This window comes from Salvia splendens, chromosome 6, assembly GCF_004379255.2.
Source record: "Salvia splendens isolate huo1 chromosome 6, SspV2, whole genome shotgun sequence".
In the NCBI taxonomy this organism is placed as follows: domain Eukaryota; kingdom Viridiplantae; phylum Streptophyta; class Magnoliopsida; order Lamiales; family Lamiaceae; genus Salvia; species Salvia splendens.
In genome coordinates this window covers 18,098,695-18,115,798 of record NC_056037.1, presented here as the reverse complement: position 1 = coordinate 18,115,798, position 17,104 = coordinate 18,098,695, and the positions used below count along the sequence as shown (strand labels likewise).

Below are 17,104 nucleotides of genomic sequence, written 5' to 3'. Positions count from 1 at the left end.
ATCGCGCCACTTGGGATGGGTGCGTCGTTCCGCCAGACCGAGTGAAGTTCTTTGTGAAGGAATGGTCGTTGCAGCGGAACGCTTGCAATAGTGTTCCGATGACATGCCGTCCCAACAACACGGAACAGCTCCTCACGGAAAGCACCATTGCTGATGCTCTTAGTATAAACACATATTTTTTCTTTTAGATCCTATTTTGATGAAATATTAATACTTAGATTCTGTTTACAGTTTCTATCTTTTTTCTTGTTAGAATCTACTCCTTCCGTTTCATAGTAGTGGAGACATTTTTTTTCGGTATTAAATAAAAAGATAATAAAGTATGAGAGAATAAAAAGTAAAGAGCATAAAGTAAGAGAGAGGGAAAAAGTAAGTGAGATGAAATGTGTTGACTTTTACTTAAAATGAAAATGATTGCACAATCTTCACTATTATGGAACGTACCAAAATGATAAAATAACTCTACTATTATGCAACGGATGGAATATTAATTCTATTTTATTATGGTTGCATTTAATTGATCTTTCAATTGGTATAAATATGTGTCTTCTAGATTAAGTTTGCTAAATAGATAATCCAGTTAAGATTAATTAACCAATAAATTTTGTCAATGGGCTGTCTTCATTTCCCATTGCAAATGGTCCAAAGATAGTAAGATTCCTAACTCAAATACTCTCCTTTTATTGTATTCTTTATATTCTTTTAGTATTGGAACTTGGTAAGTTGTCACCATGAATCCTCCATAATTTACATCACCTTTATTATTTAAATTTTATATGTATGTATTTATTATTATGACTTAGTGGTTGAGTACAATTAGTTAAAGTTTGTACTATAAAATACTGGTGGACAAGAAAATTAGCTAGATAAACTAATTTTATTTGAAGTTAAGTATTTTAATAAATTTAACATGTACACTATTATAAAAACCCAGAATTATCCGATAATTATCTACAAAGAATGTCAATAATAATAATATTTCTCTGTATTGAAAGTATCTTCTCCCTCTTTCACACACACAAATTCACATGAAGATTCAGTGCAACGTCTGTGAAGCGGCGGAGGCCAGCGTCCTCTGCTGCGCCGACGAGGCCGCCCTCTGCTGGCCCTGTGATCAGAAGGTCCACGCCGCCAATAAGCTCGCCGGGAAACACCAGAGGGTCCCGCTCTCCACTGCCTCTTCGCAGATGCCAAAGTGCGATATTTGCCAGGTTCGATCATTTCCCCCCCTCTCTCTCTCGCAAAATCATTTTTATCTGAGTTGGTGAGTCAAATTTTGTTGGAGCTAGGTTAAACTAATATTCAAATCTCGCATTATTCAAATATTAATACAAAATTAGCATGTGCGATTTGATAATTGTTTATTTAGATTACCTTATTGTATCTCTTATTCCATTTCTGGAAAGTGTAGAATGGGATAAATAATGTTAATTTTATGTGTTTTACTATCGATAAAATATACTGTGGAAATCGAGGGATTCAAAATTACTCTTAATTGTGTGAAGCTGAGGGCTTGTTTTTTTTTGTTTTTTATTGATGTTTTATTGTTGTGGGGGTGTATGATTTAGATTATCTTATTACTCAACTCGAATATCGGGTCAAAAGAGATGGAGAAAGGGAGGAAATTGAAAAGGAAACAAGAATTCGTATTTTGGGGCCAAGACTGGATTGGGATCTATGATTGTTTTGATTGATTGATGAACTTCTTGTGAAGGAAGTACTAGGAACGTAATATCTCGGCATCTATTAGTAACTGTGCCTGCTCCTCGGTCTGAAACACGTATCTGAATATCAGAATGTCTTAGCTCAGTTTGTCGCTCTGAGATCGAGTATGGCTTAGCCGCTTAGGGCTCTGAGGTGTTGTCAGGCTGGCTTCCTGTAATGCTGGTTGGGTTTTCTTTGTCTCTTTATTAGATATTTCATAGTTGCTTATGTCTTCAATCTTTATCGGAGCATGACATATCTCATTAGACTTCAACCAGTTAAAAGGGTTTTCTTTGTCTCTTTATTAGAATTCCTGAAGCATATATCATGTAGCTGCAGCCTACTGTGGTTATAGAGAGGTATTGATGAAACTTGTTATCCATTTTCAAGAAAATTAAGGATGAGGATCATAATCATTCTACACTAGGATGTCACTGTCAGTTTGTCACCACCTCTCCCTATCATACAATCACATATGCCATCATATTCTCAATCCAAAATAACTAGCGCTCTGCTGTACGTACGATATAGGTAAGTTCCAGATGGTTTCCGGTCTCTCATCCGGGGGCCTCTCCATATGAGCTAGTTGAAAACTCTCTTCAGATCCTTGTTCATAGTTTTCTCATTGTCTCCATTATTTTTGAATCATGAAGGAAAGAATAAAAAAGAGAGATTGTAGTTGTGCCATAAGCCATTTTTAAATAACCTTGGTTTACTGGACTTCATAGGGTAGCATGGAAGTATAGCCTAGTTGGTTATAGAAGTACAATAGTAATTTATTTTTCTCATAAAACAACTGATAGTTGTCGATTTTGCATCTGCAGTATCATGGAATAAGCTATCAATGCATTATATTGAACATCTAGTTTCTTAATGAAATAAAAATGGCAGAGTTCCAATATTGCTTCTCCAGCCTGCCTATTCTGCAGATGAACTCCATCTCCATCTCCATCTCCATCTCTCTTTCATTTTATGCCTTAAATGTTAGCTTTCTTGGCTTCAAATTCATTTTGAAAGTAATTTATTGTTTTGCTATACTCTATAGTGACCCAAGCAACAAAATCGTTGGCCATAGCCCTTTTTGTTAAGATCAAGGCGCTGCCGACCATGTGATTAGATGCATATTAGAGGTCAAGGATAACTAGTCTGTTTGATCCACCTGTTTGTTCAAGTTCAAGTGTTCTCTTACCCCCTTTGATTTCGTTTCTCTGTTTCTCTTTTGTCACACAACTGCTTTCGCCGACAATTTGCTTTTCACTGAGTTGGTGAAATATCTATTAAGTTAGTTATTTTTATCGCTATTCCAATTGTCCAGTGACTCGTGTGATTCCAGAATTCTACTGTTTATTTTCTCGTTATCTTATCAGCTTGTGGATCTTCTCCATGCCTCTAAACTGTGTCCCTTTGTGCCATTCTTTTCATGCACAACAGGTCTAGTGGATAGATGGAGTTAAAGACAGGAAAGTGTTAAAGAAAATAAAACGTTGTTTGTTTGAGAATGGGAAATGAAGTAAAATTATCTAAAAGATGAATTTCTTGCCTCTTAGGCCATCCACAATAGGAATAGCCCAGCAATAGCCTAGCCACAAACTCCTCCTGCCACATCATCAACACTAAAAATCCTTCTGCCACATCATCAAAACAAGCAAATAGCCCAGCCATAGTCTAGCCATAGCCTAGCCACATCACTCAAAATTATATAAAACAAATAATTAACAATCACATAAAATACGGAATTAAATTTACCACACACATACGGGAAAATTCAATAATAATATTAAAATTTTATAAAGTACATTAATTAAAATTAAAATAACATTATAACATCTTCATTAATGAGTTTGTCCCACATCAAAAGTGGAACATAAAACATTCAAGGATGTCTCTATAAAAGAGAAACAACCAAGAATGAGTTTGTCCCACATCGAAAGTGGAACATAAAACATTCAAGGATGTCTCTATAAAAGAGAAACAACCAAGAATGAGTTTGTCTCACATCGAAAGTGGAACATAAAACATTCAAGGATGTCTCTATAACAGAGAAACAACCAAGAATGAGTTTGTCCCACATCAAAAGTGGAACATAAAACATTCAAGGATGTCTCTATAAAAGAGAAACAACCAAGAATGAGTTTGTCCCACATCGAAAGTGGAACATAAAACATTCAAGGATGTGTCTATAAAAGAGAAACAACCAAGAATGAGTTTGTCCCACATCGAAAGTGGAACATAAACCATTCACGGATGTCTCTATAAAAGAGAAACAACCAAGAATGAGTTTCATAAAAAAATATTAAATAAAAAAAATTAAAAAATCTGTTGGGCGATGCGCTCGGCGATCCGGAGCGCTGCAATAGCGCCGAGCGGATCGCCCAGCGCACCGCCTAGCGCCTTGAAACCGCCGAGTGCTCGGCGGTTTTTAATTCCGAAATCCGCTGGGCGGTTGCAATGGACCGCCTAGCGGACCGCCTAGCGCTGGCGCTCGGCTAGGCGGTGCGCTAGGCGCCATTGCGGATTGCCTTAAGGCATGTAATGCCCAAACACGACTGATGGTCTGGTCAGTCTAAGACTGATATCCTGCTTATTGTACACCCCCCGTATCTATTGTTTCTATTTCTAATAGGGGTGTTCTTAAAATTGTGCTAATAAAAAAGTCCAATTTCCAATAGTTTGCCAAATCACTCTCCCATGCTGTTGGCTAATATCTGTGCGAAGTTGGTTACTATGTTTAAGAGCTAGAAATTGATTCATGCCTTCTTGCTCCCATACAGTTGGCTCTTTAAATCCATATTCCAAATTATTGTTCCTCTCACTGTACCTGCTTCGGTCATAAGTATGTTTGAGAGAGGGAAATAGGTTTATGTGATCTGCTCTTTATTGTGATATATTGGAATAATGGAATTGCTTTAGATTCAACTCAGTCCCATTGTCTTATTGATGTCCATTAGTTGTCTTTGCTACCAAAACCTAATCTTGATTATTAGTACTCCCTCTGTCCCAAGGTAGTTGAGTCGTTTCTTTTTTGCACTCAGTTTTGAAAAAATCATATTAATAAATAGTTTGTTAAAGTGGAGAGAGAATAATGTAGAGATGAGTCTTGTCTACATTATTCTCTCTCTTACTTTACTAGCTCTCCACTTTAACTATTTATTAGTATCATACTATGGTAGTAACAGTATCTTCTGTAAGCTTAAAGAAAGTAAATTTTACTCAACCCCCCCCCCCCCCCACCCACCCCAACCTGTTTTTATGTCCATGTAAGAGCAGTTTTCTTATAATGCTTTACTATGCAGGAAACTGTTGGCTATTTCTTTTGCTTAGAGGATCGAGCCCTACTCTGCAGAAAATGTGATGTTGCTATACACACTGCAAATTCCTTAGTATCAGGGCATCAAAGGTTTTTACTCACAGGAGTTAAAGTAGGCCTTGAGGCTACTGAAGGTCGTGCTGAACCATTTCTAGGAAAGACCAATATGGCTGATAAAATATTAGAACCAGAATCTCATTCTCTTCCAAAAAAAGCCACCCCGGCATCATCAACTGCTCAATATGGTAAAAGCATGCCTGTTCAAGCTAGCGGATGTGGTGATTTTTCAGAGCCGCCCTTCTCCGGAGGTTCCTCAACAGGAAGTATTTCACAGTGGCAGTTTGATGAATTTCTCGGATATGGTGATTTCACTCAGAGCTACAATTTCATGGATAATGACTCATCTAAGGTATGTCATGTAATGCCTCATATCTTCAGTTTTCATGGATTGTTGTTCAGGATATAGACGTAGAGTGATTTTATACATGCATGCTAACCATTTTTGTACACCTTATGACATTGCTTATATCTTGCTCTTCGCAATTCTTGAAAGCTGCTAGTCGTTCAAAAGATTTCGCTGACAATATTTGTATTCCATGAGCTTCAAATTTGCTTATAGATGCTGCATCATGATCAACTTGTTCACTGGCTGACCTATATACAATTTGAACGTATTTCACTAGGCAGACAGTGGAAAGCTTGGAAGTTCAGATGGCTCCCAAATTCTACTAGCTGCTGACGGTGAGTTAGAATGCGATGATTGCATGGGTCATGTACCGGAAACATATTGGGCAGTGCCACAGATCACTTCTCCGCCCACAGCATCCGGGCTTTACTGGCCGAAAAGTTTCCAGAATCAGCCTGACTCTGCTGTGTTTGTGCCCGACATAAGTTCCCCGCCCTTACAGAATCTCCGTAACCATCAGGATCATTCACATGCTACCAATTCAAAGCGGATGAGACATTATTGATGAACTATACGTCGTTCATGGTCTCGTACCACATAGCTGCCCTGGGATACCCCAGCTCTTTAGGAATAGGATAGATGGTCTTACGCGAGTCTCATCTTCGTCATGTTTGCTTTGTTTGTTTGTGAGGTTCAGTTGTTGGTTGATTAGCTACATATGTTGTATGTAAAATTCTCTTCACTTTGTCGCAACCGGTGAAAGTGGCGACTGCGATGATACAATCTTGTAACTTGAATATTACATCGACTGAATTTTAATGTGTATAATAAAAGATAATCCTAAGCAGTAAACTTGAATTTGTTTCTGCAAAATAGTAATCTCTATGCTATTGTTGTGGTGGAGATGATAAATCAGATTATTAAGAGACTTACTGTGGTAAATTTCTGTATAAGATGTGTATAAAGGTAATAAAAGAATATAGTTATGCTATGCTCTATGTCAGAGGACTACATTTTTAACATGTAACGTAAGAACCTCACAGTGCATTAAAACCATTTCCTAAGAGTGGAGAGCTCGATTGGATGGCTAGCATCGAGATGAATCGTGTTATGAAGTTCGATTCCGGAGCACTTGTTGCTGCATAAGGACGGCCAAGCTGCTGCCCAGTGATATGTTGATGATGTTGGCCACGTCATTGTTGAGCTGAGCAAGGAACGACAAACGGGTGAATTGGAACCTAGGCTATAACACAATATAAGTGAAAGACTGCTGAAAAGGGTGAAGATAAGTATGGTGACTAACCCATTTAAACCCTTCTTTCTCTTGAAGTGAAGCACCAATTATACTCTCTCCTACATTAGCAATCTGGGAAGCAATGACGCATATGATGCATTCGGTCACATTTATCTGTTAAGACGCGATTCTTTATCAGTTGCAGTCGAAGAAAACATTATAAGGATGGACATAACTGTGTATGCCTATTAAGTAACAAAAAACCCATCCTTTGGAACCAAAATTCAATTAAAAGCATTTCTATTTAAGTCAGACAAATGGATTGTTACAAATCAAAAGCACAAAATAAAATGAATCGCAATCTTCCTTCCTTCTCTTGTTGTTTCTCAAGACACACTCACGGTCGCCTCCTTTCTTTCCCATTTTCCTTATCCCAGACTCCTTTTCATTCTCCTATCTTCGTATGAAGCTCTATGATTCTAAAAATGGGATGCGCATACCAGAATGAGCTAATTAGGTACCTATGGCCATTGTATGAGGAAAACAGGTAACTATAGCAATCTCTGCGTACCTTATTTGGATTAATCCAGTCCCAATTTCCCCTATTAAGCTCAAGTTTAAGTAATTATCAGCAATACGAAACAAGTATAAGGTTAGAGAAAAACACGAGACAGACATAAACTAGCCTTCATGGAAAGAAAACCATTAAAAGTTCTCATTAGCTTGCTCAACTCTTACCTAACTACATAATATGTTACCCATCGTTCAAAATGCTTTGAGAAAAAGAGATGGAGAGCATAAATTTTACCTCAGCCATCATAAAACCAACAGAAGCAAGAAAAATTGAAGCACAAAGCCCAGCAACAGTTCCCTCAATGCTAATGGCACCTTCTGTCCCCCTGGGGACTGTCTTAAACGTCGTCACCAAATAACTGCAATAAAAGGCAATTGACAAGTGCACAAAAGGTTACTACCATCTAGGAATGAGAGGAATCACAATACATATATCAGATTCAGGTATGAGTCGGATTATTATGCTCAGCTCATCTTTTAACATAAACTGCAACAGTTTTCACTTGAGCACAAGAACTCACGTCGTTTTGGCATAAGCTTTCCCTATCTCACTCGAAACAGTGTCACTGAGTTTAGTGCAGAAACTGGCGACAAAGCCAAGCTCCCAGAGACGAGGAAACGCCCCTCCCCCGAATCCATAGATGGAGAGAAGAGCACAGACACAGCCGGCAGCGCTTGATCCAATGACACTACTCGGCCCCCTCCTTCCTCTCCTCTTCTCAGCAACCCCGTGCGCCTCCTTCTGCGCCAACTTCAATTTTGTTGCTGCTGTGCCCTAATTCATTTCCCCATACCATCAAATTCACACTTCCATACATTACAAAGAGTAAAAAAAAACTCTTCAATTCTGTCATCAGTCAATCAATCAAACACAAATATGATCAACAATTCACTTGCGCCAACTTCAATTTTGTTGCTGCTGTGCCCTAATTCATTCCCCCATACCATCAAATTCACACTTTCATACACTACAAAGTGTAAAAAAACTCCTCAAATCTGCATCAGACAATCAATCAAACACAATAGATGCACAAATATGATCAATCCAAACATGAAGAACACAATCGAAAAGCAAAGGATTTTGCTCTTTCTCTATTGAAACTCGAATTGAGGCGGCATAAACATGAATTAATAACAAAATAGAAGAGCTCACAAGGAGGTAGTAAGTGGCGACGAGGAGGAAACCGGAAGAGCCGAAAGCGCGCCATGTGAGAGTGCCGAGGAAGAAGGCGGCGGCAATGCCGGAGAGCGAGAGGCCGGAGACGAGAAGCGGGGAGCCCAGAAGGAAGATGAAGAGGTTGCTGAGAAATGAGGATTGCCACGTGGGGGGAGACGAATGGATCGATCGAATAACGTGATGAAGCAGATGAGAATCGGAGGATGCCGCGGGCATGATTATGTCGCTGGGGGTTTAAATTGAGGGGAGGAAAAGAGGGGTTTTTAATCGAGGATCGAGAATTGAGGGAAAATAGGTGGACTTTGAAGAAGGAAAGGAAAGGAAAGAGTAAAGTCGCCATCTTTAAAGCTTGCGTGCTTCGTCGAAGAAGGTGGCGTTTAATTTTTTATTTATACATTAAAAATTATTATTGGCACTTTTAATTTTACAATTTTCGCAAAAATCAAATCTCTATTTGTTCTTTTCCTCCATAATTTCAAATAAATGAAAATAATAACAGATTGAGCTTTGATTTTCATAAAAATTGTAAAATTAAAAGTGGCAATAATAACTTTTAATCTATTAATATCAAAGTAATTGTATAAAACAAAACAAAACAAACTATCCTAAACATGTCTTCTATAAATTTAAATATCACCGTGACCTTTGGCCCTAGACTTTATCACTATACCGTTTTTCAACTCACACACTATTTGCGACCAAAATGTCTATGTTTCAGCATGTGACAAGATTCGTCGAATACGACTCTATTAATGTGGAACAAAGAGTAGAATAAATTATTTTAAATAATTTTCGTAAGATGTTTGGTAGTACTATGTAATACTAAAAAATATTTATCTCACTTTATCAAAAAATAATTCAAATTGATTAATCTTATTTAAGCTTATATGTTTTACTTAAGGGCATCCGCAGTGATGCGGATGTCCCGGCGGAATTTCCCGCGGAATTCCCAAAAACACCTCCTGCCACGTCATAAGGGCACCCGCAACGCGTGCCGCCGGCGTTCCGCGTGCCGTTCCGCCGGAACGGTTTCACCGCGGAACGCGTTGCGGCGCACCGTTCCGCTCCCATTCCGCGTGCCGACGGCACGGAACGCGGCACGGCTTGTGCCGCCACGCACTCGGGCGACGTGGCGCTCCCCGCTTCGTGCGTGCTTCCCACTCGCCGGCCCGCGAGTGGGACACGTCAGCGATGACGCAATAATTAATTTTTTTTAAAAAAATATATTTTTATAAATTTTTTTTTTAAAACGGTCATATTATCGTTTTTTTAACTTTTTTTAATTTTTTTATTTTTATTTTTATTTTCTTATTCTATAAATACACCTAATTTATTACATTTCACACACAACTACACATCTACTCTTCCTAAACCAACATCAATTCCTCTCCAATTTTCTATTTCAATCTCCTTCACAAAATGTCCGGCGACGGGAATTACGGCGGTGGCGGCTCCGGTGGGTGGGATCTCAACGCGTTCGGCGATTGGGAGACCATGTACAACACACTAGGTGGTTCCGGGTCGTCGACGCCGGGCACCCAGGGGTCGGCGACGCCGGGTGGGTACCAACCACCCACTTTCGATGTGGATGCCTACGCTTGACCACCCGGCTCGCGGCTTTCTCAGGGTTTGTCCCAGATTCGGGAGGATATCCCCGTAGAACCCACCCAGGGAGGAAGCCGAGGAGGTGGAAGCTCTAGGGCTGCGTCTGAGGCACCCGAGGAGGAGGAGGAGGAGGAACTGGAGGATCTGGGCCGGCATCCGTACAACAACGAAGAAACTAAGGCGGTGTACACCGCCTGGCTCACCGTCTCGTACGATCCCATCGTCGGGAACCAACAAGCCGCCAAGTGCTTCTGGGAAAAGGTCCGTAATGTCTACCACCAGACTAAGCCGAAAGGGGCCCGGAAGCGCAAATATACAATGCTCCGTGCTCACTTTGGCCGAGTCGACGCACAGGTCAAAAAATTTTGCGGCATCTACGCGGCCGAAGCGGCGAACTACCAAAGCGGAGCTTCGGGCGCCGACATTCTGAGGGCGGCTTTGCGCGTCTTCTACCAGGACACCAGCCTACAGTTCAAATATGTTGATATTTGGCAGCTCGTCAAGGACGAGGAAAGGTGGGCCGGCGGTGTCCGGTCGAGCTCGGGCTCAACCTCAAAGCGCACGAAGCACACGGCGAGCGGCCGCTACTCGTCTGGTGACACCGGTGAGGCCAGCGAGGGTACACCGCAGGTGTTTGGGGGTACGGGGGATCCAATGCCCGACGAATACGGGGGATCCAGCCGTGGGCGCCGTCGGCCGCAAGGGACGAAGGCGGCGAAGACGGCTAGAGCGAGGAAGGGCCGAGGCGAATCAAGCCAGTCGGCCTCGGGATCGGGCTCGCGGGCAGGCTCGGACACACTTATGGTGGCGTACATGACCGCCACAATGGCGGACACTTCCCGCTTCTCGTACGCCCAATTCACGGCCTGGTGGAACGGAATTGTGTATATGGCATCACAACTTGGCCTTCCGACTCCCCCTCAACCTTGACCGCCTCCGGAGGATGATTCGCCGGCGGAGTAGTTTTTTTATTTTCCCACGTTTAATTGTGTGTTTTTTATTTTGTGTTTTTTATGTTTTTAGGATTTTAATGGTGTGCTTTTTTTTTATTTTTTTTAAGTTTAAGTTGAATTTTTTTTTTAATGTTGTGTGTTTTTTAATAAAGTGTGTTTGTTTTTTATTAAAGTGTGTTTATTTAAATTGAATTGGGTTGGAAATAAAAAAAAATGAAATTGAATGAATAGTAATTTAAGGAACGGTTAAGGAACGAAGGGTTGCAGGTTCCGTTCCTTAGTTAAGGAATGGAGTAAAAAAGTACAGTGGGGCCCTCAAATAGTGGTTAAGGAACGGTATAGGAACGGTATAGGAACAGCGTTGTGGATGGCCTAAGGACTTCCCACTGCACTGCCACGTCATACGGACTTCCCACTGCACAGTGGCGGAATTCCCCTGAGTAATTCCCGACGGAATTCCCACATAAAAAAAATCACAAATTCACAAATTAAACAATTTCTGGAAGTAAACAATTCACGTAATTAAAATTTCGACAAAAATAAGGAAAAAATTCCATTAAAATAAGAAAAGCACATTTCACCAAATAATAAAAATACATTTCAATAATTAAAAACTATATCAACGACGACCCCTACGCTGCCACACTTCTTCAATAATATCATTCTGGAGTCGAACGTGAGCTTGTTTTTGGCGCATGTCGGCAAATGCACGGACTCGATCGACGTCGTCATGGGGAATTCCGCGGGAGTCGACCCAATGGCGGACGTCCCCGTGGAATTCCGCTTAACGCCGCTGACCTGCGACGTCCTCAGCCTAATGGCGGACGTTCACGATGGAATTCCGGGACGTCCATAGGAATTCCGCACGGAAGTCCGCTATTGCGGATGCTGTAAGTGGGAATTATAAAATTATTAGTCTATAAACAATTGAGTTTAAACATTTTGGATGAAGTTTAAAACCCCAACAGCTTATCCTCATTGTAGGAGTAGCGGCATTGACATTGGCAATGGCTGTTAACTGCGCCACTTCTTCTTCCCTTTTCATTTCCAAACCCTCTAACAAACCCTCACCCTCCTCCGTCACGACCACGCCGTTCCTCGGCTTTTCACTCGCCGCTTCGACCAAACCCGCCGTCCAATCCAAAAGGCTTTTCAAGATATGCTGCCAAGACAAACCCGCTGTTATACCGGCCGAGCAGCAGTGGATGTTCGACGATCTCACTGGCCCCGTCGGTTATTTTTCCCCATCCTTAAATTAATTGCGTCAATGTTGCTAGCTGAAGATTACTTCGCCCTATCTCTGTTTAATTAGGCTTTTATTGCTACTATCCTGACAAAACGGAGGCTAATTTTCTCAAAATCGGAGTGGTGATAATAATAATCGAGATGTTTATAGTTATGCTAGTCCAATTTAATGTACTAGTGTTGATTTGTGTTTCATACTTACTTTCAAAGAGAGTGTAGAGTCTAGAATTGGGACATTTTTTGGAAATTGTGGTAGGTGTTGAAGTATTGACTGCTTATTCAATTCACATTGATGATGGATGAATAAGTAAAAACATTGTAATCTCGTCAAAGATGATGAATGTGTGTATGATTGATTGTGAAAGTTTGATTCTCTTAGCATTTTCTGACCGTATGTGGGATTGCATTCTTCGATTGACGGTTGAAGAGAACACGATAAATGATGAATTGATGATCTGTGAGGAAGTAGAAGGGGCAATTCTCCATACTTGATGGCTAAATGAGAATAATTTTTACTTCATACTGTCTAGTTGTTTAAGCACGCAATCTTTATCTAAAATCCGGCTAAGGTCGTGCCCTACTTTTAGATTCAAGCATGTTTCGTATCCTTGTCTAACGAGTCCTTGGCTTAGTTTATCCAGCCATGACCTTTTAAGTGTATTCACACCACTGCAGTTAATTGTGTTAAAGTCATCATATTGCTCACAGTTTCATATTTCAGGATGTGTGGAATAAGACATGGTATCCCAAGGCTAAGGACCATATTCCAACCAGCAAGACTTGGTACGTGGTGGATGCTAGCGACAAGATTCTTGGAAGACTAGCTTCGACAATAGCCATTCATATCAGGGGAAAGAATCTAGCTACATACACTCCTAGTGTCGACATGGGAGCCCATGTTATAGTGGTAAGCCGATACGTGGTGAACAGACTTTTTGAGCTTATCACAAATTACTTTAATTGGTAGTAGAATTCCATTTGAATTTACTGTATATGACTCTACTCTCACCAAGTCACTGTATTTTAATACAACCAAATTTCTTGAGCTAAGAACTGACAACAGGCATGGTGAGATATATTAAAGTTAGATGTTATTACTCCCACATGTTATAAGCTCATAGTTTTGCATTTCTTTCAGACTACATATGTTATTTTCGATAGTAACAAAAAAGAGTTGGCTAGTTCATTTCAGATCAATTACGGACTTCATTACATGAAGCACTACATTGGATTAAGATGTAGGAAGTTTGGGTAAATATGGTATGATTGCTCTTTAATCTATTTAGATACACCGCTTATTTTGGTGGCCAGCCATTAAAATTGAAGATAAGTACTGCCGAGAAATAATTTTTTGATTCAGTTCTACTGGGGGGGAACAAAATTTTTTAAAAGCATGTTATTATTTTTTAATAGTGGGGCCCAGTACCTACTTATTAAAAACATTCATGGCCCGACGTATTTACTTCGCTATCTTAATAAATCAAGTTGCTGCAGTTAATCTACTTTGATGATCTAGCATGAGTCTCTAAGATAATTAATTTGATTTTGGTACAGTACAATATTCACAATTTATATACTCCATAATGGCATAAAATAGGTGAATGCGGAGAAGATCGCTGTATCTGGAAAGAAGAGGACACTGAAACTCTACCGGAGGCACTCAGGAAGACCTGGTGGCATGACAGTGGAAACATTCGATCAGCTTCAGAAGAGAGTTCCTGAAAGAATTATTGAGCATGCTGTGCGTGGGATGCTCCCTAAAGGGCGAGTAAGTTGTCTCTAATTCAATGTTACTTTTAATGATATCAATTTGAGTAGCCAATAAGTAGACAAGGCATAATTATTCATGTTCAGATTTTCTAGCACATCTATTGCAGTTTTATTCTGAGAACTGTTGCTTTAGTCTGAACATGCTGGCAGGCAATACTTATACTCTAGGTAAATACAAGAATCAGAGAATAATGAAAAATAATCAAACATGAATGCACATTTGTTGTATTTCTTATGTTCCTTAAAAGCAGTTTTTTGGTTGTTTACAGCTTGGCAGATCATTGTTTACCCATCTTAAGGTTTACACTGGTCCAGATCACCCTCATGAAGCTCAACAACCCAAGGAATTGCCTATAAGGGACAAGAGGATAACAAAGCAGACGTAGAGGTGTTAATGTTTCTTTGAGTAAGTCATTTGGGGACTAAATTTCAGATGTTTATAATGTATTTCATCATTGACTTCCATCTCTCCTGTGGCTGGAAGCACCCTCATAACCATTCTTCTGAAGCATTTAAGCACAATCGGAATCGTTATGAAGCTGTTTTGACTAAACATTTGCACAATTATGTAACTTTTGTAGTTTTGTCTCTCTTTTATTTTGATAATCTCTCTAGTACACATGAACTGTTGCTTTGCTAAACAAACTGAAGGAAAATAAGTGTTTTAACTCTGTAAAAGAATAGTGTATAAGAGTTGATTCCAGGTGTCAGGAACGCCAGCAAGGCACCAATGGCTGCAGTCGATCCCGCCCCCAGCATACGTGGATGGATGGCCATCCTTCCCCAGCTGAGTCAGTAAAAGTATGTCTAGCAGAGTTGCAGGTTTGTCCATGTTGCTCAGTACAGTCCTGATCACCGCGTCCCCCGGAGGTTTGCTTACTGGGAAAGTGGACCCTTCAACGGGCTTTGGTCTGCCCCCTGCAGTCCTGCACGCTAGGTTCGTTCCAGTCTGCACCACTGATAAACAGCATAAACATTAGGATTGGTTTGGAGCAAAAATGAGAATGTTTAATTTAGAGCTTACTGGCAATGAACTGTAGAAATCCGTTGGAAGAAGACAAAGGTGTATGCTTGCATGAGATCCATGTCCGGGAATGTGTTGTTTCCGAGCAGGCACGAGTAAAAGAAGAAGATGAAGATGATGTTTATTTAAGGGAATGGACTGATGTTTTAAGGCGGCCGGAGTGGAGCCACCAGTGGTAGGTGTTGAAGATCAAGACATGGTAGCCTAGCCAGAGGGCGAGGGTGTGGAGCATCAAGAATCCGTTTATCAACAACTTAATCGTGAAATCGTATTCCTTTAATTTACAAAAGGGAAGGGAAGGGAAGGGAAGGGAAGAAGAGTTGGTAGTTACTCCATTTACTGTTATTATTAGCAAAATGGAAACAATAATAATAATAATAATAATAATGTGATTGAGTTGTTGATTTGATGTACCACCGGGAAGATGGGGACAGAGGCGTGAAGGAAGCATGCATGCACGCCATAGATTCCCACTCAGTGACTCTCCCACATACATTACCTTTTTGCCCCTGTACCTCTCCATTCCATACATTCATAATTCACTCTTTTAACATTTATTACTACTCCTATCATTCTTTTTGTTTAGACTAAAATCCCTTTTTGGTCCTTAGGCCATCCGCAATGGGCGGACGATGGCACGCCCGATGGCGCGCATCGTCCGCGCCATCGATCGTCCGCGCCCATTGCGGATACGGACGATAGGTCGCGGACGATCGTCGCGGCCGATACTAAGGGCGCGCCATCGTCCTCCCCATTGTGGCGTACACGGACGATAGGTCGCGGACGATGGCACGCGGTTTGGTTTTCTATTTAAAGAGCGTTTGTCATTCATTTGTGCATACCTCTACATATTCTCTCTCACAAATCCAACCAATATGAATCCCGGCGACGACACCAATAGTTCTAGTTCCTCTGATGAGTCCAGTAATAGCATAGATATAGCATTAAATGCAGTCGTTGAAACGGCGATGACGCATTGCTATGCGTTGATGCAGCGCCAGGCGGCAGCGGCAGCGGCCTCTGAGCAAGTCCATTGGCCTATTCGACATAGGTCGTATGTCCGACGCGACCACCCGGAAGCTCACAGACGTCTGGTTGAAGACTACTTTGCCGATCAACCGCGATGGGGCCCGGCTGTTTTTCGGCGCCGATTTAGAATGTCGCGGTACCTGTTTCTCAGCATTGTTCGGACATTGTCTTCACGTGATGAATTCTTCACGTTTCGGGAGGACGGCATCGGCAAACCCGGCCTTACACCATTGCAAAAGTGCACGGTTGCACTCCGTCAGTTGGCCTATGGCACCACGGCGGACCTTTTCGACGAGTACCTCCACTGCGGGGATTCTACAGGCCGCGATTGTCTGAAGCGCTTTTGCCGGGGGATAGTAGAGGCTTATGGCGACACATATTTGCGCAAGCCGACTGCCACTGATTGCCAGGGTCTGATGCAGATGCACGAGACGGCGCACGGGTTTCCTGGGATGCTCGGGAGCATCGACTGTATGCACTGGCAGTGGAAGAATTGTCCGACGGCGTGGAGAGGCCAGTTCACAAGTGGATACAAGGGCAGCCACCCGACGATGGTCCTCGAAGCCGTCGCTGACCATCGGCTATGGATCTGGCATGCTTACTTCGGCGTAGCCGGGTCGAACAACGACATTAACGTCCTCAACTCGTCCACCCTCTTCACCGATCAATGTAATGGCAACGGCCCGGCCATCGAGTTCACTGCCAACAGACGCCAATACCATATGGGGTACTACTTGGCCGATGGCATCTATCCACGGTGGCCTGTTTTTGTGAAGACGGTTAGCTGCCCAATTGGTGAGAAGAGGGTTTTATTTGCGCAAAAGCAGGAGTCGGCGAGGAAGGATGTCGAGCGGACATTCGGCGTGCTCCAATCACGGTGGGCAATTGTGAAAGGGCCGGCTCGTTTCTGGTTCAAGGATGTCATCGCCGATGTCATATATGCGTGCATAATCATGCACAACATGATAGTCGAGAATGAAGGCGGAAGCATCACCGATTGGAATGAAGATGATCGTGCATCTAGTTTGGCCGGCGCGTCGACCGAGCCACCCGATAGAGGGTTACCGTTAGGCTTCA

The 17,104-nt window shown here is 41.6% G+C and overlaps 3 protein-coding genes and 1 pseudogene across 6 annotated transcripts; 2 read left to right on the top strand and 2 right to left on the bottom strand.

The window, feature by feature from the left end:
- The first annotated feature begins 947 nt into the window (after positions 1-947).
- Positions 948-6,269, top strand: LOC121808456 (B-box zinc finger protein 22-like). Its single transcript, XM_042208963.1, has 3 exons — positions 948-1,211; positions 4,998-5,420; positions 5,695-6,269. Exons 1-3 carry the CDS (start codon positions 1,029-1,031, stop codon positions 5,980-5,982), a joined length of 894 nt encoding a protein of 297 aa, XP_042064897.1. The 5' UTR covers positions 948-1,028; the 3' UTR covers positions 5,983-6,269.
- A 77-nt stretch (positions 6,270-6,346) lies between these two features.
- On the bottom strand, positions 6,347-8,748 carry LOC121808457 (protein VTE6, chloroplastic-like). Its single transcript, XM_042208964.1, has 5 exons — positions 8,378-8,748; positions 7,746-7,999; positions 7,460-7,583; positions 6,721-6,825; positions 6,347-6,621 (listed from the first exon to the last, which is right to left on the bottom strand). The coding sequence occupies exons 1-5, from the start codon at positions 8,615-8,617 to the stop codon at positions 6,526-6,528; spliced, it is 819 nt and encodes a 272-aa protein (XP_042064898.1). The 5' UTR covers positions 8,618-8,748; the 3' UTR covers positions 6,347-6,525.
- Positions 8,749-11,916: 3,168 nt separating this feature from the next.
- On the top strand, positions 11,917-15,577 carry LOC121809446 (50S ribosomal protein L13, chloroplastic-like). Of its 4 annotated transcripts, none has more exons than XR_006052265.1 (6): positions 11,917-12,188; positions 12,926-13,111; positions 13,802-13,972; positions 14,244-14,380; positions 14,679-14,911; positions 15,015-15,577. XR_006052265.1 is itself a non-coding variant. In XM_042210080.1 (5 exons), exons 1-5 carry the CDS (start codon positions 11,967-11,969, stop codon positions 14,270-14,272), a joined length of 669 nt encoding a protein of 222 aa, XP_042066014.1. In that variant the 5' UTR covers positions 11,917-11,966; the 3' UTR covers positions 14,273-14,527. The 4 variants fall into 4 exon arrangements, 2 of the variants coding, with proteins under 2 accessions (XP_042066014.1, XP_042066013.1); XR_006052266.1 differs by having other exon boundaries at positions 14,992-15,577; XM_042210080.1 differs by lacking the exons at positions 14,679-14,911; positions 15,015-15,577 and adding an exon at positions 14,082-14,142 and having other exon boundaries at positions 14,244-14,527.
- Positions 14,544-15,120, bottom strand: LOC121808909 (annotated as a pseudogene).
- Positions 15,578-17,104: the final 1,527 nt, after the last annotated feature.